This window comes from Delphinus delphis, chromosome 16 (genome assembly GCF_949987515.2).
Source record: "Delphinus delphis chromosome 16, mDelDel1.2, whole genome shotgun sequence".
Lineage (NCBI taxonomy): Eukaryota > Metazoa > Chordata > Mammalia > Artiodactyla > Delphinidae > Delphinus > Delphinus delphis.
The window spans coordinates 16310617-16336395 of record NC_082698.1 but is presented as its reverse complement, the minus strand read 5'-3'; the positions used below and the strand labels follow the sequence as shown (position 1 = coordinate 16336395).

The following is a 25779-nucleotide window of genomic DNA, read 5'->3' as shown; positions in this document are numbered from 1 at the left end:
ATTTTAAGCTGTTCTGCAGTGCAAACAATGGACCACAGTTACACCTGACAACATGGAGAAGTATCAGGAAATCTGTTGAGTGGAGAAAGCACCTTTTATAGAATGTTCAATAGCAAGCAAGATTAACTATATATTGAGAGATCCATTCAGACATGGTAAAATTTTAAAATCAAAGAAGATAATGAAAAACACATTTTTAGACTGGTAGTTCCTTCTGGGAAGAGGAGGAGGATATGCTAATAGAGGGGTGCAGGAGGTTTTCAAATAATCTTCCCTTTTCTTGAGCTGGTGTTGTGCACATGGATGTTTAGTTATTATTTAAACTTTATGTAGAACAGTTATCCATTCATATGCATATTTAAGTAAAAATTAAACCTTAAAAGGAAAGAAAATAGATCAGATAAAGAGAGTGAAAAATAACAAAGACAATATACAGTTGAATATATACCCCACCAAAAGACTCAGATAATGAACAGCATACTTCAAAAAGAGATTAGGGAAAGGGACTTGAAATACCTCTGATTATTTTAAATATATATGTAATATGTAAATGTGTGTGTGTTTGTATTTTAAATAGTACCTGAATATTTAACCTAATTATGCCATTACAGTGATAAAAGCATGGAAATAATTCACATAAATTGATTTTTACAAAAAATCACTTTATAAAAGTTATTTTCATCTTTGTCCATTTTTGATTATCACTCTAAATATGGTTAAAACTTTATAATGCACTAAAAATAATTAAAAAGAACTCCAATAAATTCATTTTTTCACCAGAAACATTGCCATGTTTCTAAAATGCATACCAAGTCTGTGCTGTCTCCACTCATGCCCGACAATAACCCGAGAATTTCTTTTATCGTAAAGGTCAGAACCCCTGCTAGTCTCTAAGTACTTCAGACTTCACCTGATTTTAAATCATTTACAGAAAGGATAGTGTGCCCAAATGCCATTAACCTTCCTTGGCCCTTTAATCAGCATTTCCCTAGATAGAAATTTAGTTGTACTTATTTGACCTTTAATGATTGAAATCCAACTATTTAGTATGCTAGTCTGGTAATCTACAGCTTAGATAATATGTTTCTCTGACTTCCATTAATATGCTGTAAATAAAATACATTTATCTTATCAGATGATACAACATTTTTTTGAGAAATAAATTTTATATAATGTGACTAGTGTGTTTTTATTTTAACAAAATAAAAACAGTAGTAGTATTTTTATATCTGAATAACTATTATCACACTGACTTGGTGTTTATAAGGGTTTTTTTCAGTTCGAATGATGAGGTAATAATTTACAGAAAGTAACATTTACCCTTAATAGGTGTAAGTTCTATTATGAAGAATCTTTATAACCATTGCTACAATCAAGATATAGAATATTTCCATCACCCCAAAAAGTTCTCTTATGACTCTGTTCAGTCTCCCTCCCTCGCCCTCTACCACCCACTCTACCCACTCCACCCACTGGCAACAACGATTTCTTGTTCCTCAGTATAGTTTTGTATGTCTGGTTTCTTTCAATTACCATAATCAGCGATTCATCCATGTTCTTGCATGTGTCAGTAGTTCTTTTTTATTGCTGAGTAGTATTCCATTGTACAGCTGTACCACAATTTGTTTATTAACTCACCAGTTGGTAAGCATTTCAGCTGTCTCTGGTTTATGGCAATTATGATTAAAGCCTCTATAAACGTTTGTGTACAGGCTTTTATGTGGACATATATTTTCTCTTGGGCAAATGCTTCGGAATGAAATTGCTAGATCATATGATAAATGTATGTGTAATTTTATAAGAAACTGCCAGACTGTTTCCCAACGTTGCTGATTTCTTAAAAATCCCGTGTCTGGCTGGAATAATTTTGCTTTTGCATGTAGAACTAACTTTAACATTTCTTGCAGCACATGTCTGCTAACAGTGATTTCTCTTAGCCCTTTCTTTGGAGGGGGAGGGTCTGAAAAAGTAATTAGCATTCATTTTTGAAAGCTATTTTTAGTCCATAAATAAGTCTGGATTGGCTTTTTTTTTTTTTTGATATTTTAAAGATGTCATTCCACTGTGTTATAGCTTACATAGTATAAACAAGAAGTCTGATTTAATTCTTTTCCTAGTTCCTTAGTATAAAAAATGTGTTTTTTCCTCTGGCTGCCTTCAAGATTTTCTCTTTGGTTTTCAGCAGTTTGATTGATATGTCGAGGAGTTACCTGCTTAGGATTCTTGATGTCCTTCGTTATTTGGAAAAATTCTCAACCATTATCTTCTCAAATAGTTTTTCTGCTCCTTTCTCTTCTTTCTGGGATTTCAGTTACTCGTATGTTAGATTCTAATATTATATTCAACAACTTTTACATATTATGGTTTTGGGTTTTTTTAAATGTCACCCTTTTCTCTTTGTGTTTCAGCGTGCATAGTTTCTGTTGATTTATCTTTAGGGTCATCGATTGTTTCCTCAGCTGTGTCTAGTCACCTGATGAGCTTGTTGAAGGAATTTTTCATTTCTGATATTATTCTTTTTCTAACAGTATTTCCATTTTAATATTTCTTAGAGATTTCATCTATCTTCTCAAATTCCCCATCTATTTAGGTATGTTGACCGTCTTTTTCTCTAGATTCTTTACCATAGTAAGCGTAGTGATTTCAAAGTCTATGTCATAGATCTAAATTTCAGGTCAGCTCTGAGTCTGTTTCTGTTGATCGCTTTGTCTCTTGAAAATGTTTTTTTGTTTGTTTTTTAATTTTGTTTTGCTTACATTTAAGTGCGTCTTCTCATTTTTTGTTAAATGCCAGTCATGCGTGGAACTATAGAGGCTGAGATCAATAGTATTTGTCATTATTATGGGAGGTCGAGTCAGTTTAGTCAGAAGCTGGCCTGGATCTGGATTTTATTATTGCTGTGAGTTCTGTCAAATCACCATAGCTTTCACAGTCCTCTAGCAGTGTGCTGTTGCCTAAGCCTGGGGGGCTAGATGCTAGAGACTTTTTCTTAGTGTTAGTACTCCACCGTCAGCTTTCAGTCAGCCTGCACAGATCCCCAAGGGATAGACTGCTGCTGTCTTTCTGTACGAGATTGCATTGGGGCTGAGGGAGAGTTCTCTGTTGTTCTGGTGAGCCTCAGTCTTAGGGAGGCACTGTGTGCCTGGGCCTCCATGAAACAAGGTGGAGAGCTTAGAGCTTTTTCAGTGATTCTGTTCCTTCTCTCTCTGGCAGCTTAACTCTGTCTTATATTTGTGAGTGGTTTTGAAGCATTTCCTGCTTCTCTCCCAGCAGTGGGAAATCTCTACTTGTTGTCTGGGGTCTTTGGCCAAAGACATTTCCTTGCCCCTCCACCAGAGGTAGAGAGTTTTTTTTTTTCCTCTCCTCCTCCTCCAGTTATAATTAGTCTTTTCCTGTGCCCTGGCAGTGACAGACTTTGTTGGTTTTTCCTAGTGGATTAAGGCTTTGCTTTACAGGGGAGATTCAGAAGCTGCACAGAAAAAACCATTTACACTAATGGATGATTTCACAGATGCCATTAAGAGGGTTCTAGTCAGTGGGATCTATTTTGATCATAGTTGCTTAAAATAACACAGAATTTGTAAAAGCTGGACTGCAGGTAATTTTTATATTCATATTTCATTTGCTGATTTTGTTCCTGTTTTCTGAAACTATTTCACTAATCCTTCTTGATAATTGATAATTATGAGGCATTTTGCCTTTAAAAATACTTAACTCCCAAAACCTTTTTAGCTATTGGCATTGTCCTTTTTTTAATATTAATTTGTGACTGCTGTAAGTCAGTGATTCTAAGGACACTCTTTTTTATATATATATATAAATTTATTTAATTTATTTATTTTTGGGTCCTCGTTGCTGCACGCAGGCTTTCTCTAGTTGTGTCGAGTGGGGGTTACTCATTGTTGTGGTACAGGGTCTTCTCATTGTGGTGGCTTCTCTTGTTACAGAGAACGGGCTCTAGGCACATGGGCTTCAGTAGTTGTGGCTCACGGGCTTAGTTGCTCCACAGCATGTGGGATCTTCCTGAACCTGGGATCGAACCCGTGTCCCCTGCATTGGCAGGCGGATTCTTAACCACTGCGCCACCAGGGAAGTCCCAAGTGTACTCTTAATTTAAGGTTGAAATGTTCATGATTGCCACATTCTTGTTAGAAGGAACTAATACCCATACTTGGTGATACAACTATATACATTTTTTTTTAATAAATTTATTCATTTTTATTTTTTGCTGCGTTGGGTCTTCGTTTCTGTGCGAGGGCTTTCTCTAGTTGCGGCGAGCAGGGGCCACTCTTCATCACGTTGCGCGGGCCTCTCACTGTCGCGGCCTCTCTTGTTGTGGAGCACAGGCTCCAGACGCGCAGGCTTAGTAGTTGTGGCTCACGGGCCCAGTTGCTCCACAGCATGTGGGATCTTCCCAGACCAGGGCTTGAACCCGTGTCCCCTGCATTGGCAGGCAGATTCTCAACCACTGCACCACCAGGGAACCCCTACTCTTTTTTTTTTTTTTTTTTTTGCGGTACGCGGGTCTCTCACTGTTGTGGCCTCTCCCGTTGCGGAGCGGAGCACAGGCTCTGGAGGCACAGGCTCAGCGGCCATGGCTCACAGGCCCAGCTGCTCCACAGAATGTGGGATCTTCCTAGACCGGGGCACAAACCCGTGTCCCCTGCATCAGCAGGCAGATTCTCAACCACTGCGTCACCAGGGAAGCCCCCCTTTTTTTTTTTAAAGCTGAGGGGAAAGTCAAGAGACTTCTTCCCAACAGGATGGAAATTTTATTTTTTATTTTATTTTACTTATTTATTTTTGGTTGTGTTGGGTCTTCATTGCTGTGCACAGGCTTTCTCTAGTTGCGGCAAGCAAGGGCTATTCTTTGTTGTGGTGTGCGGGCTTCTCATTGTGGTGGCTTCTCTTGTTGCAGAGCACAGGCTGTAGGCGCACAGGCTTCCGTAGTTGTGGCACGCGGGCTCTAGAGTGCAGGCTCAGTAGTTGTGGTGCACAGGCTTAGCTGTTCCATGGCATGTGGGATCTTCCAGGACTAGGGATTGAACCCATGTCCCCTGCATTGGCAGGAGGATTCTTAACGACTGCACCACCAGAGAAGTCCCACAACTATATACTTTAGATTTAAAAATCCAGGATGAACAGTGTAAACATGATTATTAGTTTGATAGACATTATAAATGCCAGACTACACCCCCCCCCATTTTTTTTAACTCCCATTTTATTTACAAGAACAAACTCTTCAGCCCTCACTGAAATGGTTAGGCAGGGTAAAAACTTCTTGAGTGGCAGTTTAGTAAGGAAGTGATGAGCCTGGACTCTGGGGCCAGACCACTTGGGTTCTAACTAGTTTCACATCTTAGTAGTTGTGTGACTTTGGACAAGTTACTCAGCCTCTTGATGCTTCAGTTTCCTCATCTCAGTGGGAGATACTAATAGTATCTACCTCAAATGTCTATTGTGAGAATTGTGAGAATTAATATATGGGAAGCACCCAGAACAGTGCCTGGCACATAGAAAGTACTATATAAGTGTCCGTTGTTATTGTTGTTTGCTATAAGATTCTCATTATAAAAATCTCAAGATGTTGATAAGCTGAACCAAACCAAAAATGGAAAGGCGAGGGACTGGAAAAAATACTCGAAAGAGATTATTTGGCCACAGGCTCTTGCAGAGGCTACAAGAAGAGAAGGGCAGAAGGAGTGACCTAGCCACAAATACTGGAGTATAAAGCCTTGGTCACCTTTGATCACATCTCAATTTCTGATCACACATTAAAATGCACTTGGGTAATTGAATCCAAAGCTAAGTCCATGGAGCAGGGGTGGAAGGGAGGGAAAAGAGAACGGGCCAAGCAGAGTGTTGGCCAGAAGAGCACAGGCTCACTCCTGTAGTTCCTTCATTCTGATCAGAACACTAATAATCTGGAATTGGACTCACTAATGGATTATTATTCCAGGTTTAGCTGTGTGAATACCAACAAATTATTTAACCCCTTTGACTTTCAATTTCTTTATAAAATGGAGATGATAATAACTAGACTTGCTAATGTTGTTAAAGGAAATAATCCATACAAAGTGCTTATTATTAGCTCAGTGCCTTAAACAGGAAATGTTCCGAATGGTTTTCATTTTCACCACCATGCCCCCCGTCGTCATTATCATCCTCATCAACTGGTATGTAGAATCATAAACTCCTGAGTCCCGACCTGACACAGCCTCTGCTTCTACACTATTTCTCATACCTCCAGCTTCTAAAGGGAATAGGTACACAGAGACTAAGACCAAACAGATGCTCACACTAATATTACGATGAAGCTTTGGCCTCATAGGTAGACCCTAGTTGAACTAGCCTGGCCTGTTTGGAGAAGTAGATGATGGAGACCTGGTTTGGTCTTTCACTCCTGTATATACCAACTCAGCTCTTCTTTGGCAAAGTAGAGAGGCTTTAAACCCATGTCATCTTCTAATGATTATAGTTTTATTTCCAATCTTTATGCTTTTTGCTTCTTTTTCTTGTATGAATTAGGACCTTCATATGATACTAAATAAGTGTTGATAGCAGATCTCCTTGTCTCATTTCTGTTCTCAGGGGGAATGTCTTAGTTCGGGCTGCCATAACAAAATGCCACAGACTGGGTGGCTTAAACAACAGAATTTTATTTTCTCACAGTTCTGGAGGCTAGAAGTCCAAGGTCAAGGTGCCAGCATGATTGGTTTCTGGTGAGAGCTCTCTTCTGGCTTATAGACGGTCACCTTCAACCTTTGTCTTCACATGGCAGGGGCAAAATAAAAGAATATAATAATGAAAAGTTTTTGATCTAGTTCTGAAGTGATTAAGCAGAGACTGAGCCCCCAGAATACATGGCTGCACTGTCACTTTTAATTTATGTTTATTAAAAATATTTGACTATGAAAAATTAAGTGGAAGTAAACTACTTTCCTTTGGATTTCATATGATAGCAATTAACACAGCGAAAGAGGCAGCACGTTAAATAGATTTTCTTGTTGGACTTCCTGGGTTCAGATTCCAGTTCCTTCATTTACTAGCTCTGTGATTCTGGTAAGTTAGCTAACCTGTCTAAGCCTCAGTTTCTTTTGTAAAAGGCCTGTAAGAAGGGCCTTTTGAGAAGATTCAAGTGATAATCTCTGTAAAGTGGTTGGCACATAGCAACCACAGTTTATTGACCATCAACATTATTTTTGTTAAATTAAACAAAATTTAAATTAAATAAACAAAATTTAATTTTGTTAAATTAAAAGACACTTGAAAGTAATTCAAGTTAAGGAAGAAAAATTCCTTCTGGACACAACTACTTGAAGTTAAAGAAAGTACAAATAAAATAGCCTTTCCGATATATTTATTTTAGCATATGTCTGACCAAATTATTTTAGTGAAAATGTCTCAACTACATGTAAAAGTAGCTTCAGAATACAGCTTAATTAAATATTTTAAAAATAGAATTAATTTGAGAAACAGAGCCTTGTCACATTGTAATAAGTTGTAATATCAGTCTAAAAAAACAACATTATTAATTTTAGAAAACAGCTATATTGTAATATAGTGTACTCTTAGCTTTATTACATGTCAACCATATCTTTTTGAAAAAGGTTCACAATTAAACAGTAGATTTTTAAAGAGCAGCAGTGATGTGAGTCTAAGTCTTAAAAGCTAATACTGGGGTAGAAATATACATTTCTTAAACTATTAAAAGATACAGTCCTTTCATGAGAAATTGTTCAAAGAACTATTCCTATATTCCTAAAGCATGTAATTTAGGTACTTGAGTGCCAGAGTTTCTTTGGAGAGTGTGTGTCAACCCATTTCTTCTGTCACATAAAATAAGAAATCAGATGTTTAAAAACATTGTGCCCAGAGATGCAGAGGGACATTTTGCTATTAAGAATACTTCGGATTTCTGTGAATGTAAATTTATAAGTCTAAAGAAGTAAACTTTTCATGAGGAAAATGGAAAAATTTCCAAAATGACTTAAAACATTGCAAATATTTTTACTTTCTTCTATCGGATGATTTATAAACATACTACTGTCTTCCCTTAATTTAAATTTCTGAAAGATTGGGAATGTTTGTATTAACCAGATATATCTATAGTAATTACTGTTTATTTTCATAAAGGTTCAGAGGTCCAAAGAGATGACATTCTGTGGATAGCCATGGCAGGGACTCATCAGATATGGGCATTCCTGTTGGACTGTGGCAGATTACCAAAGAAAAAGTAAGTGGTAACTTCGGTAACATCTCTCTTTGGGTAAACGTGGCGTTCACAGAACTCCTGTTCCCGAAGTCTTCATCCTCGTAGCGCTCGCTGTGCTGGTCAGGATGTGCTGGGCTGTGCTACCCTAACCAGCAGCCCAGGTCCCTGGTGGCTTAGGACGAGGTCTGTTTGCTGGGGGAGCACTACTCTGCCCCCCAGGCTGATGCAGCAGCCACCGTCTGGAGCTCTGCCAGCTGTCCTGGCAGAGAGAGACAGAGCTGGTGAGTTGCTCACTGGCTCTGAAAACTCGTCAGAAGTGACACACATCACTTCTACTCACATTTCGTCAGCCCAAGTAAGGCTCGCGACCACACCCAACCTTGGGGAGCTTGGGAAGAGCGGTCCCCCCGAGCATCCACAAGGAGAACTGGGAGCATCTTTTATTTTAATGCGTATTTCTAATATCCCTGATCATTAATTCAGATATCTGAAGACTGCATAGCAGAGTAGTTAATAGCTCAGGTTTTGTAGTCAGGCCTGAGATTGAGTCCTGGCTTTGCCACTTATCTACATGAGCTTGGGAGAGTCACTTTAACTTTCTAAGCCTCAGCTTCCTTATTTATATCTACCTCATAGGCTTGTTTTGAGAATTAATGTGTGTGAAGAGCTCAGCCTGGTGCCTGGCATGTACAGTAAATGTTGGTAGCATTGCTGCCACTGTTAGGGGTATAAAGCTGGAAAAGTAGTGTCTCTACAAATTTTCTTGTATTTTTTCTATAGAGCCTGTCCTATTCTCCCTGACACTGGGGTTAGGGTTCTCTTTCCCTCCCTTCCCCGCCCTCCCCCCCCCACCCTCCCCTCCCATCTCTCCCTTCTTCCCCTCTCCCTCCCTCTCACCCCTCTCTCTCTCACCTTCTGTTTTTGGTTGCACTTGTTTACATAACTGTTCTCTCCTAGTAGACTGCCTCTTAAAGGAAAGGACCCTTTCGCATTCACTTTTGTGTCCCCTGTACCTAGCACAGTATCTGACACATGATAGGAGCTCAGTAAGGGTCTGCAGAAGAAATAAATGAATGAAAGTCATAGACCATACAGACTGTCAAACCACCCTAGAAAGTAAGTGTCAGTCACCTCAGTTACCTTTATCAGTAGAAAGGGGCAGTTATATAGATAATCCAAAATATCAGATATTCTAAAGAGTGTATATGTGTGTGTTGCTTTGTACGATGTTTTGCAACATTTAATCATTCATCTAACAAATATTTATTAAGCAAACTAGGCACTGTGCTTGGCCGTAGGGATGAAATGATATGTTTACTATATTAAGAATAAAATGAAAAAATGTGGTTACTGTTCTCAGAGGAAGAATCAGATCAGCAAAAACAAACAAAAAATAGTTGGGAAGTACAGGCGCTGTGTGCAAAAGGAATCACTGCAGTAGTCCTTTAAATGGAAGTTGTCCCTTACATAAATAAGAGGAACACCTGATATAAATAAGATCTGAGGTATCAAGGAAGGCTTCCTGGAAGATGGTACTAAACTAAAACCTGATAGAGAGTAGAAAGGAGTTCAGAAGAGTAGAGGTTTTCTAGGCAAGAAATGACCCTAGTGATGTCAGTAGCAGCCAGATCATGAAGTGCCTTGTGAGTCTTCTTTAGAGATTTGAAAGTTATTCTGCTTATACCTTTATAGGAAGTTTTAAGCGGGGAAGCGACATAAGATTTGTGTTTTTGAAAGGACACTGGCAGCATTTGGAGTGTGACGGTACTGGAGACAGAGCTACAAGTGAGGAGACGATTGCTGTTATCCAGGCCAGAGACGATAGTAGCCCAAACAGCGACAGGACCGATAACATATAAGATGAGGAAGAAAGTAGTAGCAGAGGTGACCAGAATATGCTGTTGTAAGCGATGGCTGTTTTGGACCTAGATGGTCAACAATGTGGACTAAATTTCCACATAAGTAGAGTTGTCACTTGTTTGCAATAGTAAAGTGTCCATTTGGATCACATTGACCTGTATTATAATTTTAAGGACCCTTTATCTTTATTTGTTACTGATCTTCAAGTGGTAGTAACTCCTGAGCTTTTAGAAGTTACCGTTTCTCCCCACTCTTTCTACCTTTAATTAAGGGAACTCCTTTTTAAAATTGTTGTAACTCCTTTATTTGTTTGGCATATTGGTCATTACATGTATTCCTCTGAGTAGGTTATTTTTACGAGTCCCTTGAATAAATGGCTGTATTTATACATTTTGTATCCCTTTGCCTCCACTCCTGGCTCCCTACCAAAGTTAGCATTGGGATCATATCAACTAGTAAATGATATGATGGTCATTTTAGACTTTTGCATGTTGTGCCCTATTAGGAAATGATATACATATAGTCTCGTTATTTTGCATCTGAAGTCAGCTTCTTCCCTTCCCTCAACCCAGGACATTACCATGTCTTCCTTACAGTTCCTCTGACATAAACGTAGAAGCCAAGGTATAAAACTTTCTCTGCATTACAAAAGGAATCATTACGATAGTCCTTTAAATAGAAATTTCCCTACTGTATATAAGAAATGGATTTGTACAATCGATTAGTTAAAGCAGTGTAATCATATTATTATCTTAAAATGAGTACCTGGCTGTCTTTCACAAATTATTCTTTTAATTCTTTTTTTCTAGTCTCTACTTATATACAAGAAAATAAAACATTTTTAATGAAAATTTAAGCTTTAAGCTATCAAGAGCTAGAAAAGGTTACCTAGATCTTTTTAATTCCCTTTCAGAACCTAATGTTGCATGAAGCTAAGAAGAGGTCAGGAAGTAAAGGTGGGATCTAGCTGTACCTACCTCTCATCACTTGGAGGAAAAAAAAAAAACTATCCCATCAATGATATGATCTTTATTCTTATATTTCTAACTTTGTCAGTGATTTCCTGTCTTGCCATTGAGAATAGTTTCATTTTTGTGTATGTCAAAAATTTAAAAAGGTAGAAAGGTCTCTACACAGTGGATAAATAAGTTAATGATTAGAAACGACAGTGAAAGGTGATTTGCACAATTTAGGCCAAGATCACTGGATTTTTTTTTTTTGTATATAATGCTGTCACCATTGATTTACATTCATTTGTTTAATGAAATTGGACACAGTATAACAATGTTGACTTCACCTATGAATTTGTCTTTTTTAGTGAGTTAAAAAAAGGAACCTGCCTTCGGTTTGCTGGAAGTGGAAATGAAGAGAATCGAAATAACTCATATCCTCACAAAGCCGGTTTTGCCCAACCTTCAGGTCTTTCTCTGGCCTCAGAGGATCCCTGGAGCTGCCTGTTTGTAGCAGATAGTGAGAGCAGTACCGTGAGAACCGTCTCGCTGAAAGATGGAGCAGTAAAGCACCTCGTGGGAGGAGAGAGAGATCCTATGGTAATGAGAAGCACTCTCATGTGGTGCGCCTGCTTGACAAGCTTGTGATTTTCTGAATTGTGAAGAGTTAATAAAATTCAGGAAGGAGAAAGTTCTTGGCTTGTCCATGTTAAAATGGAAGTCAAACCCAAGGAAATGTGAGTATGAAGAACTACAAGTAACAAAACCATCTAAGAAAATAAAATGACTCGACTTGATTATATATAAATGTCAAAGTTTCAGGAGAAAAGGAAGGATAAAATTGATTACCAAGCAAGGGGAAAACGTAGATTAGGAATCTGGCAGTAGGGTGGAAAGAGCACCAGATCAGTAGACTTGACCTGTTCCTGATCAGATGTGTGATTTTTGTGAATAAAATTCCTAAACACCACAAATTAATTCAAGTTCAGAATTCTATCATTTTTTTCTAACTTCAGTCAAATGCCCAGCCCTATTTATATGAAATCAGACTTTTTCCCCTTTAAGTAGCATATACAGCTATCTTAATTTTCACTTTATACCCTAACAAAGCACTGCAAAAACATTTTAATACATGCCGTTTCTTTCTTTTTTTTAAAAAAAAAAAAGAATTTATTTGCTTTTGGTGATGTTGATGGAGTAGGAATCAATGCAAAGCTTCAACACCCACTTGGAGTAACTTGGGACAAGAAAAGGAATTTAGTTTACGTGGCAGACTCTTACAATCACAAGGTGAGTCTTGAAAGAATTATATAATACCCTGCTTTTCACTTGCGGTATTTAAAATGCTGAAAGATCTGTGAGCCTCCTACAATTGCCGCTAAAATATAGCGAGGAGTGACAGTTTTGGACAACTGTACATAAGCCTTTCTGTTCTTTTCTTGGTCCTTTCTTGCAGAGAGGATGTGATGGTACTCTGAGCTGGGGGGAAAGGACTGAACAAATTCCCAATGACTAGCCAAAACTTGTGAATTGCAAGCCATTAAAGCTGCTTAGTAACATGTTGAGTAAATGAGGACAAGGCGGGTAGCAGGGAAATTAACATGTCAACTAACGAATGAACATTTTTGAGCCTTTGCACAGTTGCCATGCCTGTTAGCAAGTAATTCCATTTTCATCAGCATTTCCATTTTTTTTGTCTCTACTGCATTCTTACTGTGCATTTTTCCTTTTTATAAAATCAGTGGAACCCAAATGTTAATATTTTTGTGATGAGAGGCTGTGAATTTAATGTAATTGAAACACAGCGAGGAGTCATAAGTTTAACGTAAGTAGCCAAATCCTCAGCCAATGTTAGATATTCATGAGAAGAAAGTCAGTTCCACTCTGTCCCATTGTGAGGGGAGAGAAGAACATTAAAATTTTTTTTTTAATTCCATAAATAATTTTATCAAAGATTGCTTCTAGAAGACAGGACGTAACTGGGGATTTTATAGTGTTTAGCCCTCAGAATGAAATATCTCCCCTTAGACTGTAATTTGAATGTTTGGCTTTTTAAGAAAATATGGAAATGTCTGTTCTTTTTCTGAGATTTATTAAGAATACTAATGTCAATCAGGAATTCTCTGGCTTGCTTAATATGATACTTTTCCATACTAGAAATGTGCAGTTGAGCTTCAGATATATAAATTTTTGTTCTATCTTCTTAGATTAAAGTTGTGGATCCAAAAACAAAAAACTGTACAACATTAGCGGGAACTGGAGATGCAAGTAATGTTATCGGTTCCAATTTCACCGACTCAACTTTTAATGAACCAGGAGGCTTGTGTATTGGAGAGAATGGTCAGTTATTATATGTGGCAGACACCAATAACCATCAAATTAAAGTGATGGATTTAGAAACAAAAACAGTTTCTGTGGTAAGTAATCTTTAAGTTAAAGGGCATCATTTTGAGAAAGATTCTAAGATCCTCAGCAACAACAGAGGCACTTTTGGTTAGGCCATCTCTAGTGGTGAAAGTGAAACATGTGGGTAGAGTAGTGAGTGGGTGCCTATTCCAAGGATATCCTGTTATTTTTAAAATAAAAATTCCATTTGTGCCAAGAGTGTTTGAGAAAGATTCTAGAAGTTGGAGAGAATTTGATGAACTTTCAGAAAAGGGAAAAAAAAAAAGGACTCATCTCTTTTTAAATGTATGGACATACTGACACACTACACATACAAACTATGTGGGTTGGGTTGTTTAATCTTGGGTGTTTTTTTTTTTTTAATGATCCTCTGACTAGTGGGTAATCTTTGTTTCCTATGGTGAATCCATTACCAAATAATCTTTAAAGGAAGCTCTAGGAGCCACATTTCTCAAGACTTAAAAATAAGATTGGAAGAAACTTAAGTAAGTTCTAATTTTAAAGATATGGACATGGTCTCTAATACAAGTTAGCCCTTTATATATCACATTTGCCTGGAAAAATGCAAGTTTTTTTCCTAAAATTCTAGGAATTTCCAAGATGTGTTTTAAAATAAAAACACAGATTCCCATCATAAGTGTCATTTCTCTTGACATAGATCTCTGATATAAGATGAATGACATCTTATAGTTGGCAAAGAAAATTATAAGAGGGTGTATATTATATCCACTACATTTAAATTGATGAAGTTTTATTTTAATTTCCTGCTATCTATAAACATATTGGACAGTTAATTCAGTTTCATTCATAAATGTTGGCAGTTTTTTGGCCAGGATGAAATATTTTTCTGAACCTGCAAAATAATCATGAGGAAATTTAAGTAAACAACTTCTGATTCAGAAGAGAATGGCAATTAAGTTTCCTTGACACAGAATCTCATGTTTGTACTGAAGTCTGAAAATAAGCTCTGTCAGTCTAGAATACTATAAAGTACTTGTGCTTTAAAAAACAGATTTTCTTGTTTTCTAGCTCCCAGTCTTCAGATCTGAAAGTGCTATGGTGGACGGCCCATTCCCAGCAGAAAAACAGAAGACCTTACCCAGACTACCTAAATCTGCTCCAGACATTAGACTTTCCCCGGTGGCTGCATCTCCAGGGCAAACTCTTCAGTTCAAGCTAAGGTTAGACCTCCCATCAGGAACAAAGCTAACTGAAGGAGCACCCAGTTGCTGGTTTCTATCAGCTGAAGGTATGACAATAATCTTGCAAATGCAAATATTTCATAAATTCTTGAGATTTGATCTAGTAATTTTTCTCATTTGTGATATGTTTACAGTTGGGCAGGATTTGAGGAAGGTCTTGTAAAACAGAAAGATCCAGATTGAACCCACTTTAGCAGTTTTCTTTAGCCTTTGAGATTCTTTTATTAAATAACAGTGTAACTCACCTGAAGTTAATCATAATTGCCGCCATTTGCTATTAAGCAAATTCATTACATGAGACAGACTCGTGTGGTCTTAGAATGTTAGGCCCTTGAATATTAGGGCTGAGAGGCACCAAAGGACACCATCTGTTTTAAAACTCTTATTTTATAAGTGAGACTACGGGCTCAAAGAGATAAAGTGATTTGCTGAAGGGCATATATTGAATTAGGTCAAAAGATGGAATTTGAACCCAGCTCTGCTGGTTCTTAGTGTAGTGTCTTTTCCATTGTGCTACTCCATCTCAAACTAGCTCTAGGGTTATTAGTCCTAAAAACGAAGTTAGTTTTTTAAAGACATAAAATTCAAAGCCACCAGTTATGCATTGGGATGTTACAAAAGTTTCCAAACCCCACTCTCGGTTTCTGTACTTAACTCACCATGGTTTGTGAACCAGCACCGGTCCACAGACTATACTTTGGTGACCCTGTTCTAGAGCACTGCAGCATAAAGAGATCAAGGAGGGAGGTAGGGACCCACATGGAAGACTGAAGAGTGAATAAGCAGGTAGAAGCAAAACCAAGAGAGAGGGTAGTTTCCTGGAGCAGGTGTTTTAAGGAGCGTAAGGATCAGCTGTGTTGAGTGCGATTGATAGATCAGGTGAAATAAGGACTAAGAATTGATCGTTGATTCAATGTTATAGTTAATTGATGTCCTCGACCAGGGCCGTCGTTTCAGAGTGATGGAGGAGGTGCCTGATTAGAGCAGGTTAAAAAAGAATTGAAGGAGAGGAACTGGAGAAAGTAAATATAGATAGCTCTTAGAGGAGCTGAGCTAAAAAGATAAGGGAAAAGAGAGCACTTGCCCTCAGGGGAAAACGGAGTTGAGCGAGCAGTGTGTTTGTTATATTGATGGCAAAGATCAGTAGAGGAAAGGACTGATGGTATGTGTTGCGGGGTATCCTAAAGGATAGGAGGATAGGAGAGGTGGCAGGCTGGCCTTTGCCAGGAATGTGGACCTCATTTCCACGGTAAGGAGGGAGGGCCCGGTATGCGACCCAGAGATCTAGATGGGTAACTGAGGTGGATGCTTGTGGAAGCACTCTTCTGCATGCTTCTGTTTTCTTAATTATTGGGGAGCACAGCTATCAGCTGAGAGTGGGAGTGAGAGGTGGTGGGGGAGGTTTTGGCGGTTTGAAAAAAGAAGAGGGTCAGGAAGGTGGGAGGGTGACTGCATGAGGGAAATACAGTGTGATTGCTGAACGGCCGGGAGGCTGTGTTTGAGGCTGGCTGTCATGAATTGAAAGTTAGGCTAGTCCACGTGGAGGCTGTTTGTCTCCAGCCAAGGTGAGGCACAAGGGAGCAGAAGTGTAGGTATTGGCTAAGCAGTTTAATCAGCAGGTCTCTGGGGTCCTGATCCAGTATTAATTATGATTACCACTATACCACTAAATCTCAGATTCTCTTCTAAAGAATTAAATTGATTTTTCCCTGGAGTTTGATTTTTTTTTAATATATTCTTGCTTTTAACTGAATTAACTTGACACAAACTCTAATTCAGTTCTTTGGTGGTTTTATTATTATCTTTCACTTTTCCAGATAGCGTCTGTCAAACGCTTTAGAGCTTTCAGTTGCTGTTCATTTTATTTCGGTAGTATCATTAGGACTTGACTTACCAGTTATTAAGCCTGAAGCTGTGTTTTCTCCTCTAGGGATTCCAAAGGTAGAATTTGAGCCCCATTAACTTTCTTGCTACAAGAATGCCAAAGCCGTTGCTTAAAAGTATGCCATTCAAGTAGAAGAAAAAACATTGTTGGAGGAGGATGTGTAATTAAATACAGATGAATTACTATGATTAGAGTCCAGGCAGAGCCTTTGCCCTCAGTCACTAATTTGTGATCTCTTAATCTCAGAACATTTCCTGTTTGAGTCTATTCTTGAAAGTATTCAGTTACTGTAAATTATGTAAAGATTTGGGTGTGTGTTTGAATCACAGTGTGAACTTATTTCATGAACTTACAAGTAATCAGTGTACTGCTTGTCTTCTAGCAGTGCTTTCCAACATCTCTAAGAGAGTAGGCAACAATTTGAAAGTGAACAGTAGTAAGTTCCCGTCCCTAGTGATCTTGCTGTGTCCTAGCCTCCCGTGCTCTTTCACAGGTTCTCACTCAGTTTTGAATTTGCTGCCCGACTCCTCCTGTCTCAGGCCCTCTCACACACTTTTCTTTTGTACATCACCCACATCCAGGCTTTATGCCTTCTTACCTTGGTACCTTCTCAGAGCAGCAGCTACTGTCCTGCAACTGCCCACTTGGTATCCACACCAAGAGAACAGAGAGATCTGCCGGAAGGAACTGCTGAGTTAGAGTTTGCTGGCTCTGGAGTGACTGACTGAGCCTGTGGGGAAATAACCCCCATCTACTCCCCACAAAGGAGAGGGCTGACCCGTGCAGTACTAGACGAGGATGTTTGGGCAGAAGAGAACTCAAACCCTGGCCATTCATTCCGCAGTCCTCTGTATGTTCAGAGCAAGTCCTCAACTGCCAGTTTAACTGTCCTGCCTGTGTCCATTAGTCTGAAAGCATTGCATCATTTGGAGATAACTGCTCTTTAACCGCACACAGAAAAATTAAATTAACAGAGTATTTTTTTAATAGGATACTGGTAAATTAACATGTTTATTTTAACCCTGTCAAATACACAAGTTAATTAGTATCAAGTTATTGGAGTACAAAACATGGATAGTATTAAAGGAAAGTGAAGTGATCTAAAGAGAAAGTTCTTAGCTATTTTTAGCTGTCTATTTTAGATACACGTGATGTGTCCAAAAATTATCTAGAGAAACACTGTTGTATTTCTAGAATTGGACATTAAGATAGTGTAATTTACTATTTTCCTGTTTTTATTTAACATAAGAAGTTCCCCCACTAGCCTGCTATCTAACAAAATCAAACATTAAAATAAAACATATTCTTCAGTCCAGAAGCAAGCAAAAAGGCCAGAGAATTTTAAAAGAATTGTTTAAAAGCTCTGCACTTAACTCTTTAGATTCTCAGCCTTTCACATTCTCCTTACTCTTATTTGATATATGTATCTCAGATTTAATTTTTCAATCAACAGAATATTAGAAGCAATAAACTAAAGGAGAGATGAAGAGGACCAGTAGAGGCAGGTGCTCTAGTCTGTTGACTCATCCTGAGGTCAAAAGAGAGAAAAGCTAAAAAGTAGACATAGAATTTCATCACTACTCAGATGGTCCAGTTTTTGTACAGATGGCCCCGAGTTGTCGTTAAATCGTGAGATTACGTTCAATGTATTCTATTTAAGATGGCAGGAAAGCAGGTCCTGCATTTCCCAAGTGATGGCTCTTAATTAGCTAATGCTGAGTGTCAGCCTAAGTATGCACTTCCTCAATATGACACATATGTTCCTTCTGAGAGAAGGCACTGGGTGAATAAAAACATTTTAAAAACTTTAATACTAGAAGACTTAATGATTTTTAGTGGTTTTTTAGACTTTTGTTACATAGATAATCTATGTATTTAAGTCTCAGAGGAGTTTTGTGTGTTAAAATGAGGTAGACAAAGTCTATTCGTTTTCTACATTGAGTCCCTTGGAATAATGTATTCAGTGTTACTTGTTTCTAAAAAAAATCAGTGGCTTTTTTTTATTACCACCTTTGGATATTCAATAATTCATCGTCTTGAAAGTCACTGCAGAGTTATACATACATTTGTATTCCCTGGATTATTTTGTAGTTTGCATATTATATTTCTAGACACTTATCTGGTAAAAATGATCTATTTTCTGAAGTATCCTATGTTTATTTCTAGAACTTATTAATAGTTTTCATTTTAAATTCCATAATCACATTTTAAATCTATAACCATATTGGCAGTATTCATCTGGATTTCAATATAAATAACTATAATTTATTTTACAGTGTTCAAAGGAAGAATTTTAATTTGACATCAGCATGATTAGACGAGGAACTTCTTCTATCTTACTTTGTATCCTCCACACAGAGCACAATGCCTGGCACTTAGAGGCTTTCAGTAAATATTTGTTGATTGAATGAATCTAGTGTTCGTAAGGTCTGTCCAATTTCCTACTTGACTTCTTATGCAGTCTTAATAATTTACCTTTTTATTTTCTAGGCAATGAATGGCTTCTTCAAGGACAGATACCATCTGGAGAGATAGAGAGCATTTCCAGTCAACCAACAATCTCACTGCAGATCCCTGGGGATTGTTTATCACTCGAAGCCGTTCTCTCTATCAGCGTATTTCTTTATTACTGTAGTGCAGACAGCAGTGCCTGTATGATGAAGGGAATTTTGTTCAGTCAGCCTTTACAAATAACCGATACACAACAAGACTACATACCTCCAGTAGAACTCAAGTATATATTTTAGCAAGCTGGCTAGCATCCCAGTGCCTCCTGTTCTCCATTCCCACCATCACTGTGTAATTTATGAAAAGAAACTTTATTTCTGCCTCTGGGTACCCAGAAACCCATTGTTGAGTTCTAGCAACTGATACTAAAATAAAGCTAGGCTCCTTATTTATTTATTATAGACAAATTCCTTCCTTCTCACTGTGTACCAGCTAAGTCATTGACCATGATTTGAACCATGATCCTGTAATCTGTGCTGCTATTTGGCACAAGACCTAAGTCCACATTATAGGACAGAATATTATCATGAGATAATTTGCAGTGAATACTGATAACAATAATGATACCAAATTTTTTTTTTTTTTTTTTTTTTTTTTTTGCGGTACGCGGGCCTCTCACTGTTGTGGCCTCTCCAGTTGAGGAGCACAGGCTCTGGACGCGCAGGCTCAGCGGCCGTGGCTCACGGGCCCAGCCGCTCCGCGGTATGTGGGATCTTCCCGGACCGGGGCACGAACCCGTGTCCCCTGCATCGGCAGGCGGACTCCCAACTACTGCGCCACCAGGGAAGCCCCGATACCAAATATTTTAACTAACTTTTTTACATGTATCAAGCAGCACATCTGAATGTGTAAATTGCACAATAACTTTAAACAGAGTTAAGATCCAGTCCACATATTATAAGGACGCCTGCCATTCAAGGTGCAAGTTCTGTTTTAGGCCCCCAAAAACGTCTTTTCATCACAGTAGCAGCTTAAAGAGTACCTAGGTGGTAAAAATGTTCTTTGTTCTCTTCTGCGATTTTCTCATTTGAGATATATTTATTCAGTCTATTTTAAATTATTTGCTATTTTAACATACCATTATTAATGGTATGTTAAATATTCTGTATGTTTCAATATACAGAAAATATATTTCTATATTTCTAAAAGTTAGAGTCTCTAAGGACATACAGGCTCACTCCTTTAACTTTTTTTCTGAATGAACAGTCTTACCAAATAACGGATGAATCCACAGAAATGTTATGACTTTCGAGGAGAAAGGGACTTTGGGACACATTACTGTCTGTGATACCACTTAAAGAACTGTGACACTGAATCTGATGCAAATGGGTATGTATGTTGTCTTAGAAGTTTACATTTCAGTTGAAGCGTTAAATGCAGATGTTGTTGGGTTTGGGGGTTTTTTTGGTTCCCATATTCAGAATTTAAATTATGATCATTTATTGTGATGTTTTTAAAAATTACTGTCAAGGCTTCAAAGTGAAAATTTCAATGTGAAGTACTTTCATGCTATTAATATGTATAGTATATCTTAATATATTACTTTAAAATATTAAGGCTGAAACATACAGTGATTTGATGACACTTTTTTGGTGGGGTTTTTTTTAACCTTAAAAGAAATAGTCACCAGAAGATATTGAAAGGTTTTTTTTAATCATAATTTCTCTTTATAACTATTTTAAAAGCCTCTGCTTGTTTTTACTAAAACTGATTCAACATGTTTGTGGTTTAGTCAGCTTATAAGATTTTTAAAAACAGGAGAATCATATTTATTCAGTAAATATTTATAGACAATATAGCATAATATGCCTTCTCCCTTCAAAACCAGTGCTCAATTTGAAGTGTAATTTTTAAGCATGATCATCTGCCCATATCTTTATATTTTTTTGAACTATAGTTTTGAACATACTATTCACTTCTTTTATTCAAGTTACCTAAATCTGAAGTAAGGAAATGCATAGATCATGACTTTCATTTAATTTGTAGCCTGCTAAAGATATTTTCAAAGAGAAGTATTATAAATGTAAAGTTAAAAGGAATTCTGTTTAAAATTATATATAAGTACCGCATAAACCTTTTCTCTCCATAAAAAAAATATGTTCTGTAATAAAAGGATATATAACATTAATTTGCTCTTTTATGGAGAATAGGCCATGGTAATTTTTTAATCTCATTTTATTATTATAGTTCTCATTTCCAGTTGGACAGGATAGGTTGGCTTAATTTTTTCCTATTTAAGGACAATAATTTCACTCTCTGAAAGAAGTATATACAGTTTTAAATTGCTAATTCAGGAATGCCTGATAACTGTTTTTTCAGTATTATACACAAATATACACACTGTATGTATTTTCATATACACTAAAATCCAAAAATATTTTAGATGTTCACTTTATCTAGACAGTTTTCTGTTAGTATTAAGCTTATGCTCTTCTTGACTTTCAAAGTACGGTTTTACTGAACATTCTTATTCTTAGCCAGCCACTAGTCTGCATTGTTTTCTACATTCAAAGTATTATTTATATGGATTGGTATGATTTTTTGTAAATCATATTAAGCAATATAAATAGGTTCCTAGAGTTTATGACTAACATAAATCTCTTACGTAAGAGGAAGCACTAGAAAGTCTATTTTTAAAAACTTTGTGATTCCTGACTTTGTTTTCTATAAAGATTTCTGCATATTTTTTAATTTATGCATGAGGAAAAGCAAAAGTTATGTTCAGTGATAGTTTAAAAAAAGATTTTAGTGTTAGTCACTGTAATCGAAGTGCCAGTAATGTGGCATTACATACACTTAGACATGATAGCTGGGATCTTTGCCCTAAATTATTCTGCTTTGTCACCATTTTTTCTGCCACTCGTTATGATATCATTTCACAAACGGTAGAATTTTCTTTTCTGAATTTGTAGTCAGGATTGATAGCTCTGAAAAGCATTTTGCTTATCTTGAAAATGCTGTCTGAAGCAAATATTTAACCTTTTCACAGGGGAAGCTTTACAGTTTAATCACCCATAAGCGTAACTTTGGTAAAGTTCAATGACTAAACAATTTTCTCCTTAACTGTTCCAATAATATATTTAGCTATAGTGTTATCAGGTCTGCAGAAACCTATAAATCTTAAAACAGCCAAAAAAAGCTTAGTATAGGTAGATGAGTGTATATATATATATGTATGTGTATATATACTTATGCAGATACAAAGATCAACTCAATTTCTCACATGGCCAATATACTTTGGAGCTAGTACCACTGGAATGTTATTCTCTGCTTGTTTTTTCCATAGTTGGAAAATTTGCGAAGACATTAATGATACATACCTCTGTAATATGATTTTCTGCTTTTACCCAGCGTTTAGCATTAGTTTATATCTGCCAATTAAAAACAGTCTAGCCATTATATTTGGCATCATGTTCAAGAACAGTCATCAAAAACTAAAGTTCATAGCTCACAAGCTGCATAAAAATATATATGCAGAGGGACTGTGTCAGTGGCGGACTATGAATGGTGGACTTGTGAATATTTTTGTTTTCTACTTTTCCGTAATTTTTTTTAAATTGAGCAATGGGTTATTTTAAAAAAAAAAAAAAAAACCCAACTGGGAATGTGCTTTAAAGATTTAAAATGAACTGAACAGTAAGGACTTGTTCTATAATAGCTTTTCTAACGTCACTTCTTTTATTACCAAAGATCAGAACACAGTTTAGAGCTCTTTGATCTACCACTTCTCTTAAGTATGTGATATGGTGGAGACAGAAATGATTATGGCTTTTTCTGCTGGAGTTTTTATCGTGTGATGTAGCGTAGCGTTTATGAGCACAGACTTTGCAGCCGCTTGGATTCTGCCCTATAAACTGGGGTTGCTATACCTGCCTTATGGAGTTGCTGTAAGGACTCAATGAAATAGTGTTTGTATAGCAGTTAGTAAAAAATGAAACTGCTAGTTATTGGCTTAGTTAATAATAATGATAATAACTTATGTCTATAAACACATGGCTTCACATTTTCTTTGCAACCACAGTTTCTAAAGGAAACGAATTTCTCTATCAACTGTTTGGTATTTAATACTCTCCACAGAGTTGGAATTCAAGAAGAGAAAGTTTTATAATAAACATAGTACTGTTTTATAAACGTTGTTATAAAGAAACACCTACAGTTTTGTTTTTTTAGGACCTGGAACTGAGTAATACACTTCCTTAGAGGGTCCAGACATACCCTAAACCACATTCCTGGAACATACTCTGACGGTGCTTTCCTAAATCTTCCAAGTGCCTTCATGCATTTTGCCTCATTTGAGCTTCAGAATAACCTTATGAATCAGACAGGTAGATCTTATGTCCATTTTACAGATGAGGAAGCAGCTTTAGAATGTTGGCAACGTGTCTCGAGATCAGCGCTCCCCGAATAACGGCTGATGCTGGAGCGGTGCCTGGTGCGGGCAGTTGCTCAGCCAGTTTTGTTGAATGACTAAGGGTGACTAGTGAGTGATGGACCTTTTACTTGAACACAGATCTCCTAATTCCTAGCTGTACTCCTACATGTAGAGTGAAAACAGACTGGGATTAAGAGTACTTACTTTTGTGAATGCTTTCTTAAGCCTTTGGCAGTACTTAAAGTAATAATAGCTAAATTTATTCATTGCTTACTATGTGCCTGACACTTTTCTGAGTGCTTTCTGTGTATTAACTGATTTAATCCTCACAACCACCTTATGAGGGAGGTACTATTTTCCTTATTTCCCTGATGAAGAAACTGAGACATACAGAAGTTATAAGCAGTTACACCAGTGTAATGGAGATCACACATTGAGGACTGGCCAAGCCTGGGTACATCTACTCAACTACCATGCTGTGATGCCTGTCTCTCAATTTTTTTTTTTTTTAAGCATAAATCTTCATAGTTATATATAGTAACTAATCAACACAAAGAACCCCAAAAATCCTAGTGGTGACTGAAATGTAAAGTAAATCCGTTTAATTTTACTGGCTTTGGGGACTTTTCATTATACATAGTTATCCTTCAGGGTTTGGAACAGTCTGTATAATTGTTTTTCCCAGAAGATTTTATGTACCATTCTTTCTTAAATTCAGATATTATCCAGTTTTTCTTAGCAGATGGATGTATTAAAGAATTAAATAGCTTTTCAGTTCTAGTTCCAAACGTGCTATTTTAATTAGTCTTCAGAACGTAATTGTAAGACCTTCTCACAGAATTCTTAGCACGGGACTCTCTCAAACCCTTAAAAGCTTATTCATATTTAAGAAAATACCGTTTTAATAACCAAAGTGAGCCCTAGAAACGTAATATTTGGCCAATCTGTTAACACAAAGTCATCTGCCTACTTGATTCGTAAATAGCACTGAAGTATGTAGGCCTCACCCCACCCCGCAAGACTCAGATATTTGCAGTTCTATTATAGTAAAGTTTTCACCAGGTCAACCTATCGTTCCAGCTTTAGGTACTGTTAAAAGGTATGAAGTAAAATGCTACGTACCATTGATTACGATTCATGGTCATCTAAATACAAGAATGCAGATGTTTTTCATTTAAATCGTTTGCTAATTTAAGTATTATAATTTGTTAACATTGTTATAAAAGTCCACTTCTGAAACCCTTAAAGAAATGTACATCAACTTGAAAAGGTAATGATAGCGTCATACTTTAGAATTCACTGTTAATCACCAAGGTTTCCTCCTCTTCCGACTCCTGTGGCACATGGTTTTTTTTTAAATGAATTCACGCTAGCCACAAGTCACGATTTTGTCCTGAATAATTAAAAGTTTGCTTTCTTTCCCCCCATTTCCTTGCAATAGGGTAATAGAAAGCATGGCGTTAAGAGGTAGAGCCTGGACTGATCTCCTGTGTGTGTTCTGTGACCAGCAGACCTTGGCCCTTTCACATATTATTAGACTGCAGGTCAGCCTGGCTGCTTCGGGCCGAGGCTGCCGGTCTGACCACAGCCTGGGAAAAGCAGAACAGGAGGCAGCGTGGTCAGCTTCTCTGACTGCATCCCCTCCATTTCTTAGTGTGCTGATTTGGTTTAGTTTTTTTCAAAGGTTGGAGTTGGAAAATACGAACCCTAGATACTTGTGGAATGTTTGTCCGGCTACAGTTATTCCTTGTTTGGTGTGTCCCTCTTCCTCACTGGCATGTTGCTCTCAAGTGGACCGAAGGACATTTTGTTCTGTTGAAAGCCCCACGACCAAAAGGAAAGAATCGCAAGTATTTCCAAATCTACTTCCCGGCCTATACCAACAACCATATACTAAGAAGCACTAAACAAGCACAGCGGAGCGCCTAACAGCCATATACTCAGAAGCATTTCTGTAACATGTCAGGGCACGGTATGAATTCCTTCCCCTTTAAGCAGCAACTTGCAGACCTGGTGTTTTTCAGTAATACAGAATTAAGCAAGAGTGTCAGATTTTTTTATGAGTTAGATGGACAAGCAGAATTTACTACCTTTTGCTTTTAATATACTTGGTTACATATTTACATTTGCAATAAAATGACATGAGACCTCATAATACTGAGGGGAAAAAAATTAGCCCTCAGATTTGAATAGAACCAGTTTAAACAGTATTTTTTATTCTTTAACTAGTGTGCTATGCTCATGAAAAGTATGTGTTAAGGTATATAGGGCAAAACAGTTGATAAATTATGGTAACAAAGGGTAAAAATAGACACGTTCCTTTCTGAAAATGAAGAAGGGCTCAGCCTTGGAGCTATCATCTTCCATTTTTAGATGTTGTA

At 37.3% G+C, this 25779-nt stretch overlaps 1 protein-coding gene across 1 annotated transcript in view; it reads left to right on the top strand.

The window, feature by feature from the left end:
* NHLRC2 (NHL repeat containing 2) overlaps positions 1 to 24857 on the top strand; it is a 62672-nt gene extending 37815 nt beyond the window's left edge. Inside the window, exons 6-11 of the mRNA XM_060034024.1 lie at positions 8137 to 8236; positions 11394 to 11625; positions 12193 to 12315; positions 13233 to 13442; positions 14461 to 14680; positions 19009 to 24857. Of these exons, the coding sequence (XP_059890007.1) occupies positions 8137 to 8236; positions 11394 to 11625; positions 12193 to 12315; positions 13233 to 13442; positions 14461 to 14680; positions 19009 to 19265 (1142 nt within the window). The 3' untranslated portion in view covers positions 19266 to 24857. The remainder of the gene's footprint in view (positions 1 to 8136; positions 8237 to 11393; positions 11626 to 12192; positions 12316 to 13232; positions 13443 to 14460; positions 14681 to 19008) is intronic.
* The last annotated feature ends 922 nt before the right edge of the window (positions 24858 to 25779 follow it).